Raw genomic sequence first — 21,613 nt, 5'->3', positions numbered from 1 at the left:
GATTTTCTATCCATGCTGTGAGGATGGAGTAAACTCCCTGCAAAATGTATTGTATTTTCGTACTGTATGCTTTAAAATTATTGTGCATAAACCCGTGGAAAGACAAACCTTTCTTACTGTTGGGTGTAATGCGCTCTGCATACAGCAGATGTCAGTGACCCGCTACCTTTACAAAAAAGCGTCATTGAGATAGTACTTGTATTGCGTTGGGGGAACCTACAGGAAAATACAATACTGGTAGATGTATGCTCACAATCTCTAACGTGACCATATGTAACAGTGGCTTATGGTCAAGAATGAAACATAACTTTTTAGAGACAAATGTTCGACCGACTTTGGTTATATTGTGAAATGTTGATTACTATTGATTAAAATGACTTATCATCCCGCTGGGAGGCACATACAGTTAGGTGAATATTCATGAGAGGGCGTGACCACCTGTGACGGAAAGAGCAGGATTGCAGAACAGCAGAAGCAATACTTCTCTCTTGACAGTAAGAAACGACTACTTCACCACAGGGTGAAAGTCCACTCACCGGGAGCTCAGTGCACTGGGACTTTCAAAATCGTAAGACATTTTCTGATTTTTCAATATTTTTTCAGGAAAACACGCCGGACTTTAGGTACTGCGGCTGTTAGTAGCCTGTGATTCATTTTGTGAATGTCTGGCTACCTGCTGCTGTAGCCCATATTGTAGACTCCGGTAGATGTGGCTATAGAAAGACAATGGGCAGTTAACGGGGGGACACTCGTTAATGACCAAAAGTGAGGTTGACAGAGACGTTGTTTAGGCTGCTGTTAAGTATCTTTATGTCAAGTCATTTCAAGTTTTCAGATGCGTGAGCGGTATGTTCAAGGGTTAGGGTAGTAACTACGAGAGTCTAACAGTTGCTGTTAGACGCAAAAGGTTTTAGTATTTGTGACGCTAGTATATAGTCCCAAAGCTATCAAATTATTTCCTCACACGCCACCAACATCTGGAATCATCAACAGTATTGTGTGTGCAAGGACTTAATCCCATGGAAATGAGATAGAATAACATTTGGTTTAAAATCAAATTTTATTGTTTACAGATGAACTATGTTGAATTAAAAAGTCGTACGTGGCAAATGAACACATACATGTATTGTAGCAATTGAACACATGTATTGTATGTGCAGTGCTGTCATCAGATCACCTGATCTACAACACTGGTGAGTAGAGAGAGGAGAGGGCAAAGGTACAATGCAGGTTTTTCACCAACTCTTATGGATTGACGTCAGATCCTTTATTACTCTTTAAAGGAAGGAACAGGTGTAATTAGGAAAGCCATGTAATGTCTGATCTTGATGAGCTTTTTACTCTCAAGCATCTGGCCAGAGTTGTCTGTGATGAACTTTTTTGACTTTGTAAAGAAAAAGGACTAATTTCAAACAGGGTTAATTCCACACCAATAATTTCCTATCGTCTCTCTCAACTGTCTGCTGTGTCTATTGATCATTCATTCATGCTTTTTGTCACATCTGGACACACATAACTCAGTTGTGATGCTGTAAATCGTCAAAAGCATAGTGTCCATTGTGTGCCATTATGTTGAGACTATGACACTCTGGTATAATGCAGTGGATTTGCATGAGACAGACAGAGATTGAGAGATTGTTTACTAAACATTCAGCAGTTTGTTCTTGTTTGTCACTGACAAAATACAGTAGACAGAAGACATCCTTTGACCTTTATAAACAAGTGCAATGGGATCCACTAGTGTAATGGTATTTACTGCCATCCTTTCTAGTGCCACACTCAATGTGTACCCTGGTCTCTAAAACAGATGTGCGCATACACACACACTGAAATTGACTGTTTATACCGTTCATCAAATAGAAATAAGTGAGTTGTCAGAGCCAGGGCCCTCCAAGTATTGAGATATCCTGTCCTGTCCCACCAGTGGGCTATCTTATTCAGCCTGGGTTTTTAGACGGTACCACCCTGAGCCGACTGATGAAGATCTCCTAACCACTGGTGCAGCTTGGGGAAGACCCTGCGCTTTCTCGTTTCATTTAATGTAAATATTAATTTATGCAGGCAATTTCAATTAAGATTTTTTTTTTTTGTAATGGCATGATCATCGAGAACGTCTTAGAAGACCCAAGATCATTAGGCTGGGTAATGGGAACATTGGCTTCCATGTATGCAGCTGTGGTTCTTGCATCCCTGATCTATGTTGTTTATGTGTATGTCTGCACCTGTGCGCTCCTCTGGTGGGAGCCCTGGGCTGCTATAGGGGTTAAGACAACAGCCCAGGAAACTGTTGTCATGGTGCCGGCACTGTAGAGCTGTTTAGATTCTGTCGTGAGGTTCAACAGGCCTCTGTCCATGCACACAGCTGTGTATAAGTGTGTGACTGTGCGTGTGTGTGAATATGCTTGTTAATGGGTGTGTGTGTGTGTGTGTGTTTGTGGTTCAGAACAAGAACAAGGGTCTTTTTTCTGCAATGTTGAGCGGGAGGCAGACTCCTTTCTTGGAGAGTTTGTTTTATGGAAGAGAGGGTGTGTGTGTGTGTGTTTACATCAATAATTGGGAGAGGATTCCGAGGCAGTAGATATTGTGTAGTAGAGGAAGGGAGTAAGAAAAAAATGAGAGACATCAGTTCCTTTTCTCTAAATTAAATGAGGCAATTATGGGATGCTCCTCACAATGTGCCTGGTAATGTAATTCTAGTGCTTCTGTTGTGCCTTGTGCACAGGGATTCTATATTTTCCTGCTACAATGACTGTTATTCCTCATTTTTTGATTCTCTCTCTTCTCTTACCTTCATCCAGCATTCTGTCACTATGTTATTTCTCCCTGTGGAATGTATTGCTCTCAGGTGTGTTAGCGCTGTGCTCAGTTTTGTTTGCATAAGTTTCATTTTGAGTTCTGAGGTCTTCATGGTCACTGTGAGTAGTGTTAGCTTGTTTTATTGACGGATATGTCAGTGTGTTTATATGCTCATCACAGACTGGGCAGTTATTATAGAGAGAAGGAAAGGAGGGAGAGAAAAGGGAGAGCAAGATAGCGACTGAGCAGAAAAAGAGAATGAGTTAGGACAGAGGGGAAGGCAAGACAAAGAGAGGGAGAGGATAGAGCAAGATAAAGGCAATCATTTGTATTCAGCCAGGCGGTGTCAGATGCAGCTTGTTCTAGAGTCCAGTTACAACTTTCAGAGAACGCCTTCCATATCTTCTTCTTTTTCTCCATTCCTTCACTCCCCCATCTGTAAATCTCATCTTCAGAACCCTGTCAAATGCCACTCTGTTCAAGGATCAATACATTTTCTCAATTCAGTGTGATACAGACAGTGTGATACTGGCATCTTGACAGATGTTGTATACCAGAGGTGTATCCCTATCCATAAACGGTATACTGTGTATAATCTTTTCCCCTATTCTAGTGTGTCATTCCAAAACCCTTTCACATGGTTATATTAGCTGCTGACGCTAAAGGCCTCCGATTTCCTCTCAGAACTGACAAAGCTGACATTGGTCTTTGTTTGTTTTGTATTTAGAGGTTATCCTAGCAATTGTTATGCTGTTGTCTTCGTCACTGGGTTTCTTGTCATTTATCTTCTCTGTCTTTGGTCAACGTAGGGCTAACATTGTTTGTCTTTGCTTGTGCTTTCTCTCCAGAAGGAGTCCGCCCCCACGTAAGAGAATGAAGAGAAGAGCCTGCCTACCCGTGTGTGTGTGTGTGAGTGTGGCTGATTCTTGTGGGTGTTTGTATAAGTGATTACGTGTGAGGATAAACATGTGTATATGTTAAGTCGATTGAGTGAGTGTGTGTGTGTGTGTTTTGAGGCACCCTCAGGCCTGACAGTCAAGATGTGTGTGACTCACTGGTCCCTGGTTGTGCTGTTGAGCTGGTGTGTATGTGCAGGGGGGGGCTACCCCTTCAGCCCCCCCCTGGACCTGGACGTCAGCCCCCGGATCACAGTGCCCATCAGTGGTGAGTACACACCTCCCAGTCTCTTAGGCTCATCTGCAGACCGGTATCAATGTGGGATGGCAATTAGACTTGACAGTAATGCTGTACCTGAAGTTGCCCCAAGCCATGGGCTATGGAACAAAAATTATACGTAGCTTTAAGGTAGTGGACTATTGTAGAATTATAAGATATTTACAGCGGGAGCCGCTGACAGGGTTGATACTGTCAAAGGGAGGTGGCAACCGTGATGGTTACCATGGCAACTATCTGGTTGTGTGGTAGTATGGGACTTTTTAGTTGGACAGACTGTACTGTATGAAAAGGGTTATCTTTCTCTCTCTTTCAATCTCTCTCTCTTTATCTGTGCATTTCTCTCTCAGTGTATTTATCAAAAGTGCATGCCAGGTACATATCTGATTTCACAATCTGGGTTTCTTCTTATCGTTGGTGTTTTGTGTGCATTTGTCTATGTGTGTGCACATGTGTGTATGTCTGTGTGCCTGCGTTACTGCTCATGTGGTCCGTTGGAATTTGCCTGAGTGAACGCAAATCTGCCAGTGGTTTGTTACTCCCTTATGAGATCACATTAGTGCAAGCTCTCCTCCCCTCCTGCAGGCACTGTTAACACTGTCCTGTTCTTTTCCTCTCAATCTATATACCACTCCCTTTATCTCTCTCCTCTTTGCATTTCCTCCTCTCACAGGTGTGATTTCATTTTCAGTAACTCAACACTGTATTTTCACCTGTTTCAAAGGGGACCTACACACCTAATTTGTCCCCTCATCACCCCTATACTCAAATCCCTATATCCTTTTACTTTTTGTTTCTCATGAACTCTCTCCTTGTTCTCTAGCTCTCCTCTCCCTTTCTTCTTTCTTCCCTTTCTCTTTCCCTCTCCTGTCTTCTCCCAGTCTGTGTCTTTGTTATTCTACCTTTCTCAGCAGAGTTCCCTCCATCTGCAAACTTTACACTAATCTCTTGAATGGGAGTGTCTCCTAGCAACCTAAGGCAGTTGACTAAAGAGTATTGTTTGTTGTAGCGTACATGCATGCACACAAACTCACCTGCTAATAATCTGCTGAAACTCCCCTATACGCTACGATCTGACATACTCTACACCCCAGTCTCTTCACACAGATCAGACTGCAGGTTTACTGTCTGGGAAGATTTAGGGATGTGAACCTGTGAAAGCCTTCAGGGGAGGTAGGGTGTTCATGGGGATTTAAGGAAGAGAACTGAAAAAAGGAGAACACGCAGTGAGAAGGGAGGGATAAACAAACCCTTTCTTCCATGATTTCTCATTACTGCTACGTATGCCTGTGGTCCGCATGATCACATTTACATTTATTCATTTAGCACTTTAACACTTTTATCCAAAGCGACTTCCAAGAGAAAGCTTTACAAAAGTGCATAGGTCAATGATCATAAACAACGAGATAGCCCCCAAACATTGCGGTTAACCAAAACACGAGGCATATATTGTGAAAAGCAAATAAGTGCCAATAGGAGGAAACATAAGAGCATGTAGTTAAACAAATGACAAATTAAACAACATGAACCTCAAAAGTGCGAGTGTACCTGTAGAAAAGCAAACAACAATAATATAATTTACAGCGAGTACAAGTAGTGAAATCAATTAAAAATTAACCAACAAGTGCAACAAGTCACTCAATAAGTGTTTCTGGAGGAAATAACCTAATATCAGTCATTGGTCTCTGACCTAAGTGAACCTCTGACCATTATATCCAATCAAGAAGTCAATGAAGTTCTGACACCCAGTTGTATACAAATAGTAGAAATATGAACTTAAATTGCATTGTCCTGACAGCACAGTTGAAGATGATAGGTAAAATATAAATAATAATACAAATAACTTAAGATAAAATAAAAAATATTATTGATAGGAAATGTGAGGGGAGAACGGAGGCATTTGTTCATAAGCCTGAAAGCTTGGCCGAAGAAGCTGTCTCGGAGCCTGATGGTCTAGGCTTTGATTCTGTGGTACCGTCTTCCTGATGGTAGCAGTTGGAACAGTCCGTTGTTGGGATGGGATCGTCAAATGTTGATCCTTTATTCTCTCCTTGATCCAAAATCCAGAAGAATAGGAAGCTCACCTGCCTTCAGGACTGGATGAACTCCCTGTTCTTATATTTAGGACTTATATGTACCCTCAGGTACTGGGCTGACCGCACTACCTAGTTCATGGTGTTTTGAGACCTCTGGAGTTTTTGTAGAATATCTATTCTTATGTGTATCACTCTCAGTGCTACACCCTCTGGGAACACATGGATTGTCGCTGCTCAGGTTGTCTCCTTTTACAAGGGGCATAGCTCCAGTTGCCCTGAGCACACAAGGCTGTGGCCTCTGTCATTGCACACTAGGGCGGAGTGAGAAAGTGGCGGGAAGGATTGAAAAATATGCTCTTCGGCCGCAAGTTGTTGTAGAATAGTTAAACTATGCCATGGTATGTATACTGTAACTGTTCAACTATGGTCTAGACAGCAATGTGTACACATTTTTACATGTCACTTTGGAAAATCTGCTAACTTAATAAATGTAATGTTTAAGGGCAGAACTTTGTTTTTTTGTTTTGCTAAATTTGACTAGCTTAGCTTCAGCAAATTTAGGGCCAGGGCTTGGTTCAGTTAATGCACTGTGTATGTGTATGTGAGCATGTTTGCATCTAACCAGGACCTGAAACTCTTGTCTACAATGGAGCCTGTCCTTTCTCTCCTTATGCCCCAGAGGCGTAACATAATTGGTGTGGGTCCACGTATGTGTGTGTGCTCCTCATTGTCTTTCTTCTGCGAGTTACGTATACAAAGAGACTCCTGGAGCATGGGTGTTGTGGGAGGAGGTTCTGTCCCAGGTCTGGGTTGCTTACGTCATTGTTACGTTAGTCCTGTGGCAGTTGTTTGAGCTTAATAGCTGCTGCTTGTCTCAGCTGTGCTGGTACAGGCTCTCAGTGTTGATGCTAAGCTGCCCTGTCGTTGTATCTGTTTGAGTCAGAGTACTTGAAATGTTACTCCAGCTTGTGTCATGTTTGAATTATGCTTGGTCTTGGTTCAGTATATGTTTAGATGTCTCTCTTTAAACCCTGTGTCAGGAGTTTCTTATGGAGTTTTTCCTTGTGATATTGAACCATAGTAAAGGGTTGTTAAGTCTGAGAGTAGACCATCAGTAAAATGCCTTGTTATCTTACTGTGGTATTTTTGTGTGTATTCAGGAGCAAGTCAGGGCGTTCCTCTCTACTAGCAAAATTATGTCCCGGGTCTTGTGTAACGCAACTCTAAAGTTCCTGACATTTTATATTTTTCATGCCACCTATGGTACGTTTTTGTAGTTAGGCAAAGATTGCCACGCAGTTGGTTTCACAGAGGTAGTACACGTTCCTCTATCCCTCCAAACTCCATCTGCAGTCCTGGATTTTCATTGTTCAGGTTTTCTTGAGAATAAAGATGCTTCGACAGCCACGGATCCTTGAACTCAGTTCTAGATATAGCAATCCTTAATATTAATCATATATTTTCTTATCTCTACATAGGTGAACTTCCATCTCAGTCTCGTGAATTTAGGTTTTCTTACTGTAATCTCTGCATAGTTAATAACTTCTTTTCACACAACCCCATTTACTACCGAAGAGCACCCGATTGGTTATAGGCACCAGCCACTTAATCAATTATGCAGTTATTCCACCTACATGGTGAAGCCGGTCTCTACATTTCTGAATTAATTGTGTGAGCGAGATAACAAACTCTTTGAATTTTGCAATGGTTTGACAATAGCAGTAGACTGTATACCAGTTCCTTAGCTAGTACCCTGGAGGTTTAGCTGGTACCCTGAAGTCTTTGCTATCCTTGTTTTTGGCCAATGTGTCATATTTACTATCTTTCTGTTTAGCTGCATGTGTGGCAATTACAACCAATGTCACACAGCTGACTTAGAATCAGACTAATGTGTGTGTGTGTCTGTGTGTCTAAGGGAGAGATGTGGGTTAATTGATACTGTCACTGCTATCTTAAACATGTACAAATTCACACACTCATGCAGTGAGAGCATATAGAGGATGATATGTGTTTGCAAAGTGTAAAACACCACTTTCTCCTCTCCTCTTCTCAGGTCTACAGGGATGCAGGCGTTTCCAGTGGTCTACAGTCAATTACAGTACTCTACTATTGGAAGAAGACAGGGGTCTTCTGTATGTGGGGGCCCGGGGGGCCGTGTTTGCCCTCAATGCCACCGACATCTCAGCCAACACAGCTCGAATTGTGAGTATGTGTGTGTGTGTGTGTGTGTACTTGTCTGTGTGTGTGATAGAGAGATACAGTATGTAGTGTAGTGCAGGATGTGTAATGTAATTATTCATATTACTAAGCAATTCACTCATTTATTATAATTACATAATTACCAAGGTGGATTTTAAAGCTAACACTATTGATTAGGCTGATTTCAACCAGAGATTTTGATTAATTATTGTAATTAGAGGAGCCCATGTTTGTCTGATAAAATAAGACAACACAACAACTGGTTTCACTGGGTTTTAGTACAGTAACAAACTAATAGAAAGAGAACCAGGAATAAACATGTAATAAACATGGTGGGAGTCAGCTGGCTGAGTGGTTCGGGAATCGGGCTAGTAATCTGCAGTGTTGATGTCCTTTGTGTACCGTTGATCCACTGGACAGTGGAGAAGACAGCTCTGTGTTCTAAGACTCTCAAAGAACATTGTTAATCTGCCTAGTTTTGTCAGGCAGACCTGGTACTGGTGATCTGTTTCACTGCAGGGTCCAGACTAGGGACTTGAAGAAGCAGCAGAATATGTGTCTCTCTCAGTGCTAGAGATGGGTTCAGAAATGGAAACTGGAGGCCTGAGCCTAGAGGGTCTGAGAGGCCAGGGCTGAACCGAGTGCTTTGCGAACAAGACAAGGTCTTAAGACTTGAAGACCAAGTTCAGAGTTGGTCATAGGGTTTTATGCCTTACTCCTGTTCTTAGGAGTGGCTGTGTTTGGATTGTGCTCAGTCCTCAGGCACAATTGCAACTGACTAAGAGAATGTCTCATCCCCTCCTCCATGAAGATGTTTGAATGAATCAGCCATTAGATGGTATAGTAATTACAATTTAAAATTGAAGATTCAAGATCATTTATTGTCCTTGCAAAACAAGGGAACTTGGCATGTGAGTGGCAGAATTTTTTTTAAAACTAAACACATAAAACATTGAATACTACATACCCACACACAAACCGGCCCCTCCCTTCCCCTCCAAGCTGTTAGAAGGCACACAGTCAATCAGGCAGTCAACTACTCATTAACTAAACTGAAGCATCCACATTGCATACTCACACAAACCAATTATTAACTAGAATAACTCTCATTCAAAACAATTATTCAAAAACAAGATTAACAAGACTAGCAGCAAAATGTCATTTAAATGTAATAACTAAATAACTTTATTACAATAATTACAAAAAAAATCTATCTCATGTAAATCTCAGTAATATAATTATATACACTCACACATTCATCAACTTAATTCACCCAATCAGTCGAAGCCCAACCCCCCTCCCCTACTAACACGGATACATTGTACAGTCACGCTGCTGTCAGAAGGAATGAGTCTCTGCATGTTTACACAATATTGCAATTACATTTGAGGTAAACATACATCAATTAATGTATGTACATTAGCAATAACATATTTATTTTTGTTAAAAATACGAAATCTATCACTTGCTCAGTTGTTCTAAAGTGTCCATTGATCTCTGTATATAGATTTCTGTTTAGAGAGGTGATTGTTCTGAAGAGTTTTAAGATGTTAAAACCATCATAAATCTATAAAACTTGCAAGACCCCATTTGGTCTTAACCCCCACACTGAGGACAAGGGCATCCGAGCACAAACCGTTATCTGAGAAATGTGTCTTACAATTCAAGATGTGTGAGGAACCAATAAGCACTACAGATTATAACCTCAGAAACTGACCTTTTCTGCATGTTCAATTTGAGATCCTGTTGTTATTGTTGCACTGTGCATGATCAAACTTCTGGTCCTTAATGATTAGAAAAGCCCTAGAAATCCCATGCCTTTTTACCTGATAAGCTGCTATACCTGATACCTGGATACACCCTGCCATAAAAACCTATTGTATTATACTGTTCAACAACATAGATATATAATGCTAGAAGAATGCTCAAGTGTAATATGTTGTCTTGAAAAAAAACATACAGGGGAAGTATGACTGTTTCTAAAGTAATGTTAATAAATGACCTCTTGTGTGTTGTCTGGTCTGTCAGATTGAATGGGAGGCTTCATCTGAGCAGATGCAGGAATGTTTGACCAAGGGGAAAGACAACAAGGTAGGTCAGGGTCTTTTTACACGACTAATCATGATAGTAAAAGCACTAATGTTTAATTCGTTTTTTCTTTTCCCTCTCTGTACTGTAAGTACTATGTCTGTGTATCTATCTGTACTGTAGTACATTTCACCCTCCCTCTTGCTTTCTTCTACATTTCCCTTGCCTCCTTCTATGCTCCCTCTTTCATCTAGCAATGTCTCATTCCCTCTCTCTGAACGTGTCTGATGTTTGCTCTCTCTCTCTAACAGACGGAGTGTTATAATCATATTCGCCTTCTCCAGAGGTTCAACTCCACTCATCTCTACATGTGTGGGACCCACGCCTTCAGCCCCCTGTGTGCATACATCGTAAGACCGTCCATAATTTATGTTATTTATTCCTTTAACCCTTTGTCATTTAGGCAATATATATATTCCTAACAAGTTATTTTTTTTAATATGTCCTCATTTTCATACTTCACATGCAACAAAATACTACATCAGTTACTCAAATCTATGATTCACTCACAATGGGATTGTATTTGAGCTATTTCAGTATGACTTTGACTCGTCAATTACTACAAAATTAAATTTGTAGTAAACAATCAGTTGGATAAAAAAAAATCCACTGCACTGGTCTCACGTTTCTTTGCTTGAAAAATGACAAAAAAAATCTATGAAAAGAGAATGTTTTAGCATAACTGACAATGCTTTTTGCCAGATCATATGGCGCCTAAGCTCTGGAACAAGTCTTAACCTGTTGGCACGTCTCTCTCTCTCTTTAGGATGAGGACAATTTCCAGATGTCATCATTGTTGGAGGAGGGCAGAGAGAAGTGTCCCTACGACCCTGCTACAGGCTACACCAGCCTCATAATTGGTACCAAACACACTTTCAAATGTCTGCGATTTCTTGAGATGAATAACTGGATGAACTAATTGTTTGTCTTTTAGACCAGCAGGTGTACACAGCCTCGCAGTATGAGTTCCGGAGCTTTCCAGACATCCGCCGTAACTCCCCTTCCCCTACTGTGAGGACGGAGGAGGCTCCCACTCGCTGGCTACACGGTGAGCTTAGGACAGGGGCGGACTGGGGGAAAAAAGTGGTCCGGGAGTTATTCTGTCAGACCGGCCCACTCAGTAAATGGCGTGCGGCCCCTCAATACACTGCGCATTGCCCACTCAATGCATCGTACGTATCGACCAGTCATTGGCCTACTTGGAAAAATACCCATACACTTCACATTATTTTGGATGATTACAAAGAAATGAGATCATATATGTTTCATTTTTTACGTTGAAATTCCGAAGTCCGTATGAACACATTTCAGAAGACACTTCAGAACATTTTCGAAAAATAGGCACCATGAGTGTGAATAGAGATCGCAGGGTGGAGTATAAATGTCAGTCAGTGATTGGAGCCTACGAAAGGTCTTGGAGCAAAATACGTTATCAAGCTGTGTAATACGGAATAGTATGACATGCTAGCGATGTCAGAGGGAAGGCCGGTTAGTGATAGAAATGGCCCGATATTTTGGACCATCCCAACACCGTCGGCCCAGCGGGGATTCTAAGCCAGTCTGCCCCTGGCTTAGGGTGTTAGAGTACGCTTACTAACCAGCTTGTTTCTGGCTACAATAGATAGATAGATACATAGATAGATAGATACATAGATACATAGATTGATGGAAAGAAATAATATAATTTGCTAACACAAGCTAGCAAAGTCCATATATCTTGGGCACTGGGGTCCTTAAACAGTAGCTGCTATTCTGAGGATATAGTCTCATTCTTGCTTTTCAGAGGCTGACTTTGTGGGCTCAGCCTTGGTGAGAGAGAGCGAGGGCAGTGCCACCGGAGACGATGATAAAATCTACTTCTTCTTCACTGAGAACAGCCAGGAGCAGATGCCAACGTACAGCAACAACAAGGTGGCCCGCGTGGCCCGGGTGTGTAAGGTGAGGTGTGGGGGGAAGGGATCTGCAATGTTTGGGGTTGGGTGGCAGTGTAGTTGGTGGGTTATCGCCAGTTATCATTTATATTCTTCTCAGGGAACTTGCCAACACCCAATCGCGTCTCAAAGAGACCATTTGAAATGAATGAACTGAATTAAACATCAGATCATGAGTGTGGTGTATTAGAAAACAAGTTGGATGGCCTCAATTACCACTGTTTTCAAAATATGTGATAAATAATAACCTTGAGACTAGCTGTATTCTGCTCCAGTTTAAAGAAAGGAGTGTCCTTTGGCTTTGCCTATGGGTGTGTGTTTTTGTGTTTGCGTGTACATTCAATGTAGTTACACTTCCTAACCCACGAGTCCTTGAACCAGGTGGTACGCACAACAGGTACACACACTTGACTGCTGAGAACACTCAACATGCACTGTGTACCTCTCCTCTCTCAACATCACTCTTAATGGGATTTGACAGAACCAAGCTGTTGCTAGGCATCCCAAAAAACACTCACATTTACACACTGTGTCCCTGAACTCTCTCTCTCTCTCTTTCTCAGGGGGATAAGGGGGGTCTTCTGACTCTGCAGAAGAGATGGACGTCCTTCTTAAAGGCCAGGCTTGTGTGTTCTTTGCCAGAATACGAATTCCACTTCAACATTCTGAGGAGTGTGTTCGCACTGCACGGACACAGTCCCCAGGACACACTCTTCTACGGCATCTTCGGCCTAGAGTGGTGAGGGGTGTTTACATTCGATGTGGAGACTGGGGGGAGGGGGCTGCTCTCGCCACTAACAACAGAGCAGAGACCGTACTCTCAACTGAGTTCTTGAATAGCTCAGCTGTGATCTCCCGGTCGCTCTCCTTTTCGCTTCTTTTTCTCTCTGTTCCCCTCAAGGGGCCCCCATCATCCTCTAGTTTGCCGCCTCTCTCCCTCTCCCACTCAGAGGTTCTCTTCTCTTCTTCTTTTCTACGCCCACTCAATTTTTCGTACCCTCTCTCCATTCCATCTCCTGTCTTCTGCGCTTTTCAGAAATGATGTATAACTTCTCTTGATTAGCTTTGTACATTTCTCTTTGTCACAACCTGGCACCCCCCACCCCTGCCACCTTCTTTTCTTTCTTTCTTTCTTTTTCAGTTTTTCTCTCTCTCCGCCAGGTTAGTCTGTGATCTATTTCCCCGCTGTCTCTATGGCAACACTGTAGGTTTACTGCTGTTATTGTGCCTGGCCGACGCGCTGGCCTTTCTCACTGCGCGTGCTCGTGTGTATGTGCGTGAGAGCATGTTGAGCTACACTATTCTTGTTCGCTGGTAACCACTTAGATCTTTGTTGCTGTGTCCTTGCATTTTGTGTGCGTGTAGGAAAAACGTAAAGGCGTCGGCTGTGTGTCGCTTCTCTTTAGCCGAGGTCCAGGAAGCCTTCCAGGGGCCCTACATGGAGCACCAGAGCTTCAAATGGAGCGAGTACTCAGGGAAGGTCCCAGAACCACGTCCTGGAGCAGTGAGTCACACACGGACACCACAAACACACATACACACGCCCCACACACACACTCAAACACAGACACCCCACGCGCACACATCTCTAGAGCTATTCCCTCTGAAGTCAGGACAACCAGTAAGCTCTTTGTAATGGGGTGCATCTGAGCTCCCTAATCTTCCCATCCAGTCCATCCATCCCACCCCCACCCCTACACACACACTGTCAGATGGCCACAGCTAAGAACAGATAACAGAAGAAGGCCGGATGGAGAGAGGGAGAAAGAGAGTGATAGAGGGACAGAGATAAGGAGTCGGAGTGGTAGCACTATAGGAAGGGGCTCAAACAGAACTGGCTTAAGTCATTGAAACCCATTTCCATGGCGATTAACGCCCCACAGAATAAGGTAGTGGAGCGCTATTAGGCAACCCGGAGCCGTGACATCATTAGCGAGTGGAGTCTTGATCGACTGGCTCTGACACTTAAAAAGGCTTAATTTGAACTTTCTGCTTGACTGTGAAATGAAATAGTGAATTGGCTTGGAGTCTTAGTCTGGCAGCCTAAAAGCTTCTTAACCGAGTTGAGTAAAGTCATCCTAAAGAGGACTCAGTCAGAGAACTTGTTCCCTTAGTCAGGTGTAGAGAGCTAAGCCTCTTACATGTCAGCACACTAGTACACTATTTCTCTTAATGCATGGCAGAGGGATAGTACCCTCCTCCAAGCCAAATGCATCCCTCCATCCCCGTAGTCCATCTCTCCTTCCTTCTCTCAGTCCTCCACCCGTAGCCACGAGACAAGAGTCTTCCTCGCCTCTTCCCTCCCTCCCTGTCTCTTGCACTTGCTCACTTCTCCTCTTTTTCTCGTTCTTTCTCCATCCCTCGCTCTCTCTCGCCAGTGTATAACGAACCAGCTGAGAGCCAGGGGCATCAACTCCTCCAACGCTCTGCCGGATGATGTGCTGAACTTCGTGAGGAGGCACCCTCTCATGGCCCAGCAGGTCCGGCCCGCGGACAGGCGTCCCCTGCTGTTCAGAAAGACCACAGACTACACCAAGATGGCTGCTCACAGGGTTGAGGCCTTGGATGGGGAGGTGTATCCGATGCTTTTCATGGGGACAGGTGTGTGTGTGTGCGCGCGCGTGTCTGGTTGCAATTGTGTTGGCGCGTGCGTGTTCTGTCAGCAACACTAGCGTCACGTACCGTTTGTCTCGTAGACGACGGCTGGCTGCACAAGGCGGTGGAGGTCAAAGGTCACCTCCACATCATAGAGGAACTGCAGCTGTTTGAAGAACCGCAGCCTGTCGACAGCCTCGTCATCTCTTCCACACTGGTACAATAGCACACAACCTCTGGCGTCTGACTATTCAAGTGTATTTAAACAGGAAGGAGCACGCACTCACAGTTCCTATCACCTCCCCTCCAGATGAGTGTGTACGCTGGAGGCTCCTCTGGGGTGGTGCAGCTGCCCCTCTCCACCTGCCTTAGGTACACCTCCTGCTATGACTGTGTCTTCGCCAGGGACCCGCTCTGTGCCTGGGATGGGGAAGAGTGTGTGGACACACAAACACACAATGAGAGGTTAGCGTGTGTGCGTATATGTGTATGTGGAGTGAGAGGAGAAGAGTGAGAAACAGAGATAAAATGAAATATGGTAAAAGATAAAGAGAGAGAGAGAGAGAATGGAATAGAGAGGGGATAGAGAATTAAACTGCGATTTAGAATTAAGCAGACAGAAATAGAGACATAGCAAGTGAGAGACTGATTGGACTGTTGCTGATTCCCTTGTGTCTGTTTGATTTAATTTAGCCATCTACTCTGTGTATCTCCATCTCTCTTTCTTTTGTCTATCTCGGCATTCAGAACAGCCTCAATCGCAAAATCAATCAGAGCTGAAAATGTTTGGTTCTTGACTGCGACTGAACATTACATGAATGTGTTTCCTTTTACGCTTTGCTTTTTATAGCTGGTGGTTGAAGGGTAGTTTTAGCTGTTTACAATGTTGGGGGTGGACCGTTATTCTTCCAAGTGTTCCGGCGATACTGTTGCAGATAGGGTGGTGGAAATAGATGTGTGGATCCTGGACATCTGTACACCAACTGTACAACTACTATAGATCTAGAATGGATCATTTCAATGCTTCCTTCTGCAGGGTTTATCTGATCCAGGACATCCAGAATGGGAACAAGGGCTGTGAGAACAACACAGGAGACGGTACGCTTCTCACCCCTTTAATCTGCCTCCACACAGCTCTCCGATCTGTCTCCATCCTTTCTCTCTTTTCAACTTCTTTCTCTCTATTTCTTCTTTATCGTCTCTGTTGTCCTTCTCTATTCTTACCTTAATTTTTTTTTTCATTTCTAGTGTCCTTCCTGCCTTCTTACCTTCCTTCTGTCCTTCCTTCCTCTATCCTTAAAATGTATGTTTTGTTCTTTTCTGTTTCGATTTTAGGGTTGGGGTTCCCTTTTCTCTGTTCATTTAGATTTTAGTCAACTTGCCAATTGTAGTTGTCAAGTGTTGTTGTTATGAACTTAGATCTTCCAGTTGTACATGTACTCTTACCTTTAAAGATGAGTCTAAAAGTTTGATTTCCCTTTATTGTTTGTGCTCACCAATACGTTATTTTATCTTAATGTCAATGCTTCTCACTTTCCGACTGACCTTCTCCCCGTCAATTTTTTTGTCTTCGTTTCTCTCTATTCCTCTCTCTCTCTGTCTCTTTCTCCCTCTGTATCTCAGTGTTAGAAGATTCTTTGTTGTTTAAAACAGGCTTTACTGAGAACTAAAGATAGAATGTTCGCATTATTTATAGAGTATGTCTCAACATCATGACATGGTTTGAGGAAAATATTAAAAAGCTGATTATGCGAAGTTTCTGCCGCACTACCATTTTTGTGTAGCTCTTATCACATTTAGCAAATCTCTCCTGAGACAACTGTTTTATATTCTATAAAAAAGCAGCTATATTGACACCACACACTATTTCAATCTCAAACTCACAATTTATGATCCCTCAGGTCTTTAAAAGATTATTATTCCCATTCAGCAGTCATCTTGGTTGTCCATTGATCACTTTTGATTAGACAGTGCAACATTTGTCATCAAAAGAACTTCAACACACGTTTTCCAGGTTTAAGAGGCTGTAACAAGTTTTCGAATTGTTGTCTCAATTAATCTGGGTTGTCTTTTTGCAGACCTGGTCATGCACCGCCATCGCTCCGTGATGGTGGGAGACGACGTGCTGCTCCAGTGTGAGTTTAGCTCCAACCTGGCAACCCCAGTTTGGACCCTGGAGGGTCAGGAGCTACAGGGCTACGGTCTGGACTCAGGCTTCAGGACCGGCACTGACGGCCTGCTCATCATCAAGGCCCGGGCCGAACAGACAGGACTCTACACCTGCCACTCCCTCGAGAACGGCGTCCACGTCGCCGTTATCACCTACAACGTAATCGTGCGCTCGGACCTGCCCCCCCCTCCGTCCGTTGTCCTGACCGAGGACACCGATGAGGATGGCACCTTCACCACTCCCCCTCTACCCACCCAGCCTCCCTCTACAGAGAGGCCCCTGCCACCACCCCCAGCCCCCCTGCCTCCCCGCTCAGAGCTGCTCTCCCCCAGGAACATGGAAGCTGTGTACCTGTCCCTGATCACCATCCTGGGGGGGCTGTGTCTGGTTCTCACCGTGGTTCTGCTCTATGTGGGTTTCTGCCTCCGGGCGGGACGCAGGGGAAAATACTCCCTACGGGCCGCTTCCGCCGCTTACCCAGACAGGAAGAGACACAAAAGGAACAGGAAACATCAGCGCAGCTCTTCCCACCTGGAGCTCAAGACCATCTCCAGCCACTGCAACGGCAACGGCACCTGCAACGGCGCCGCCAAGCAATCGAACGGAGGGTTCCTCCAGATCGTCCCAGGGGAGGGGCATTCGTCACCCAATAAGGATCCTCCTCCGCCGGCCCCGCCCCTGCCCCCGCCGTCACAGCCGTCCACCCCAGGGTGCGATTTCCCGGCCGGCCTGTCGGCCACGCTGCCCAGCGTCCTTCGGAGAATGAACGGGAACAGCTACGTGCTCCTGAGGCAGGGTGACGCGGACGCCACCTCCCCTCACTTCTACTCCTTCACAGAGGAGCTCAACCGCATCCTGGAGAAGAGGAAACACACTCAGCTGCTGCCCACGCCGGACGAGAGCTCCGTGTAGGGAAGGAGAGCACGCTCTCCTGGTGCTAGCATGCCCTGGTGACTTGGAGGACTGAACTGACTCCAACTGCTGCTGAAGTGCCTATTTTGAAGTCCAGACTTTATATCCATTCCATTCTGCCATCAGTGCAGATTGCCTTCACGGAGGGGACATTTGTCCTGTTGAGATTTTTGACTTTGAAATGTGGACACTTACTAACACCTCACAAACACAAGAAGAGTCCCATTCACACTGTACATGACCTTCCCTGTACACCCAGTGTCCTATCACAGTTCCCTGTCCCACTTTGAAAAGCCCGATGAAGGTGGCTCACGAAAGATAAGCTTGCCAATAAGAGACTGTGGAAATCTACCTCAGTTCAACAGAACTCCAGGCAAGCACAGTGTCAATAAGGCTCAGTCCAGGTCAATACTCTACTAGAGAACCCCCTGGAGAAGGGACGTTTGGGGGTCAATCTGTCTATCCTGGGCAGAATGACGCACATGTACCTTAACAATAACCATGGGAACCCCACTTTAGGAATGGAATGTTATGTCCATGAGAACAAAACTGGGCATCAATCACACGTAATGTGTTAAAAACGGAGGCGATTTTATTTTTTATTTTAAAGTCTACATGATTTTAAACAGACTTCATACAGAAAACATTTTTATACTGAGGTGCCACAAACTACTTGTTGATAAAACTAACTTCAGTAACAGCCAAAATATGTACATAGATATTAACAGGCCACTCTCAAACCAGGACACAGCTAAAGGAATCACCTGATAAAAAATATGTTTATTTTGTAAAGAACATTTACAGTATTAACAGTCTTGGTGCACTTTAAAAGCTGGTTGTGAAAGCCTTGTTACAGAGTGTTTCCCTACAATATTTGGGGATGCACCAACAGACACTTCAAGCGCAAGAGGGATTCTGAGGGACTGAACATCACAAGCACAGTCAAGAGCCAACAACGCAAGAACCAGGTCTGGGGCAAAATCTATGTTGCTGCTAAGGAACATCATGAGGTAAGCAGTGTTGACTCCCCGGAAGCACGTTGTTCCTCACAGGCAAGCTGCCAGCCAAGCACTTAGATTAAAAGTCTCAGAATCCACCCTTGTCCCACACGCATATTTCAATGAACAAACATAGAAAACAATCCCAACTCAGTTCAAACATCACACTGTATTCATTAAGCCATATCCTGTTGTTTGACACCCGTGAAGATATGTCAGCTCCCTAATGAACCTTTTGATGAGCCACTGCCACAGCAGCCCTACACGGCCACAGTCATCACAGACAGACAATTTGGAATGAACTTTCTGAGTCATACTCTCACAGTTGAGATTTAAGGTTTGGGTAATGGTCTGGGCTAGGTTAAATACCTGTTTGTAGTGTGTTGTGCGCCTGTCGTCTCCAGAGTAGTTAGGGAGGGATGGATGAGGAGGGACACAGTGTTATGATGACCAATCATTTCACCCGATAGTGGGTGTGTTTCTTTCTAGAGAATAGAGAGTGTCACATTCAGTAAAGCAGGCCGTGACAACATAATTGCTACAGGCAGAGGGTGAGATGGGACGATAACACCGCAGCACGTTACACACGTAGCGAGGCTGATACACCTCAGGTGTCCCCAGCCTCGCTGTTCTCCTTGTCTTGTCCCTCCTGTACTTGAATTCTAAACGAAAAATACCAACATTCTCATATTTCGCCGGGGTTCTCACAATTTTCGACAAATTCTTGATATTTTCTTCCTTGACTTTTCTTCTCCAAAATTACCCCTCTCTTTGCGTCTTCAGAAGCTAGTCCAGAGAGAGTTCTCTCTCCTCTCTTAGTTATGCTAATTACGACCGGCCACACAAGGTGCCTCTACTTGCTTTCCCTACTGGGAGAAAGGGATGTGCTAGAGAGAGCCTTGACCGGTATCTCTCAGTAAGATGGCCTCCAGAGATGGTGTTATTTTGGTATTCCATTAGACCCTTGAAAAGGAGAGGAACTCTCGCATGCTGGACCAACTTGAAAATACACATTTGCAAACATACCTGTCAGCAAAGCCGTTGAAACACACGCACCGGTTTGTTCTCCGTTACGCACATGCACAAACACGCGTACACAAACTGTTTATTGAATCAAACAAGCCGGGACAAGCATGTGATGTTTTGATAGATTTGTGTTCGCTGCTGTGATCCTGCAACACTGGGTGGTTGGGGGCCAAACTCCGCAGGGTGATGGCATTGATCTCAGAGATGAAAGCTGAAGAAGCTGACCGACTATCAGAGAGAGTTGCATTCATTAGGCTTTTGTCCACTCGGCCTATCAACGCACACTCTGGTGGAGAGATTTAAGAAGGGCTGACCGTTTTATTTGCACAGTTAATATGGTGTATTCCTGTGGGGATGCTTAAGCACATGGCTCAGTGGGACAGGTCTGATGCTAACCATAGCTCTTTCATCTCGTTGCATGCGTTATTTTTCATCTCCTCAACAGACATCAAAACAGGAAGGGAAGCAGAATACAGAGGCCTTTTTTTAATGTGGGTGTACTTGTTTTTCTCTCTCCGCTGTTGCTCTCTCCCCACATCCTCTCTCCACCTCGCCATCTCTTCATTTTTCTCCCTCCAACAGGCCTGAGAAGTGTTGCTGGTCAAACGGGATCTCCATCTCTGTTTTCCTGCATCTATCGTTTCCTGCAAGATTAGCTGACCGGCGGGGGGAGGTCTGGCTAGAGAAGACTCCCTCTGAGAGGGCTGAGCAGCTTCTCATAACCATCGCTGGACAGCAGGATCATCCTGAGCACAGCATCCTTTGTTCAGGGGAGAGGGGGAAATCATTCTCAATGTTGCTGTTGTTTTTGATAGGACAGCAGGGCATTGTGGGTATTTATATGCATGCTTCTCTGTAGGGGTTACCAGAAGTCCCTCCCCCCCTCCTCCTCCAATCAGTACGGTTGATTAGGTGTCACATCTCCACCCCTTTTCTCTTGGTCGACACAATATTAAACCCACTAATGATGATGACCCACTGGCTCATGTATTCCTTGAAGGAGAGGACAAAAGTATTTATTTTGCCATTTTGTACTTTGTTGTTTTGGAAAGCCACTTGTGTGGCCCTCTGGTGTGTGTATGTCTCTGTCTGTTAGTGTTGCACTAGTCTGATACACTGTAGAGGCATGATAGACTACAGCATGCAGAGAAATGTTTCTCACCACTCATTTACCATGTTTGATTTAGATTTGATTAGTCCTAATTTGTTCAAATTAGCTTTCTCATCGCGGCTCGCTTAGTAAAATCCCCGACTGTTTATGCACGACATTATATTTAACTTGATGAATACATTAAACTGCCAATGAACTCAATGTCCTCTAGTTATCTTAAGGCTTTCAGCTGCTCACTTATTGTATATGTGGGTCATTCACATTTCACACTCAGAAATTTTAATTAAACTTTGATTCATCCTCTTTGCCTTAGTCTCTTTCAGTAACTGTGTTTGTGACATCAGTGACTACAAGTAGAGAGAAGTGCGGAAGACACTGTCAAAGAAATGGACACAGCTGGGTACTAGGCATTATGCAAAGGAAGCCGTTTGCTAGTATATTGGAATCAGGCCCTGGAATGCAGCAATGGTGTTTGACAGCTCTGTAAAGGCAGTACCTCAGAAGTTGCTTGTAATATTTCGGAACGAAGGACAGACACGCATGTCAGTCGTTATCTAGAAGTTCAATCATGTTTCACA

General features: G+C 44.1%; 1 protein-coding gene across 4 annotated transcripts; it reads left to right on the top strand.

Annotated features, from left to right (window-relative positions):
- The first annotated feature begins 455 nt into the window (after positions 1-455).
- Positions 456-21,338, top strand: LOC124473550 (semaphorin-4G-like). Of its 4 annotated transcripts, none has more exons than XM_047029109.1 (17): positions 456-568; positions 3,648-3,705; positions 3,823-3,960; positions 8,059-8,207; positions 10,233-10,295; positions 10,544-10,642; positions 11,059-11,152; positions 11,227-11,340; positions 12,076-12,230; positions 12,787-12,962; positions 13,589-13,727; positions 14,602-14,824; positions 14,920-15,035; positions 15,129-15,283; positions 15,855-15,916; positions 16,897-18,910; positions 20,507-21,338. In XM_047029109.1, exons 3-16 carry the CDS (start codon positions 3,837-3,839, stop codon positions 17,898-17,900), a joined length of 2,673 nt encoding a protein of 890 aa, XP_046885065.1. In that variant the 5' UTR covers positions 456-568; positions 3,648-3,705; positions 3,823-3,836; the 3' UTR covers positions 17,901-18,910; positions 20,507-21,338. The 4 variants fall into 4 exon arrangements, with proteins under 4 accessions (XP_046885065.1, XP_046885064.1, XP_046885063.1 ...); XM_047029108.1 differs by having other exon boundaries at positions 3,645-3,705; XM_047029107.1 differs by having other exon boundaries at positions 3,648-3,960.
- The last annotated feature ends 275 nt before the right edge of the window (positions 21,339-21,613 follow it).

This window comes from Hypomesus transpacificus, chromosome 11 (assembly GCF_021917145.1).
Source record: "Hypomesus transpacificus isolate Combined female chromosome 11, fHypTra1, whole genome shotgun sequence".
Classification (NCBI taxonomy): domain Eukaryota; kingdom Metazoa; phylum Chordata; class Actinopteri; order Osmeriformes; family Osmeridae; genus Hypomesus; species Hypomesus transpacificus.
The sequence above is the reverse complement of the archived record's forward strand: the minus strand, read 5'-3'. Positions and strand labels throughout refer to the sequence as shown.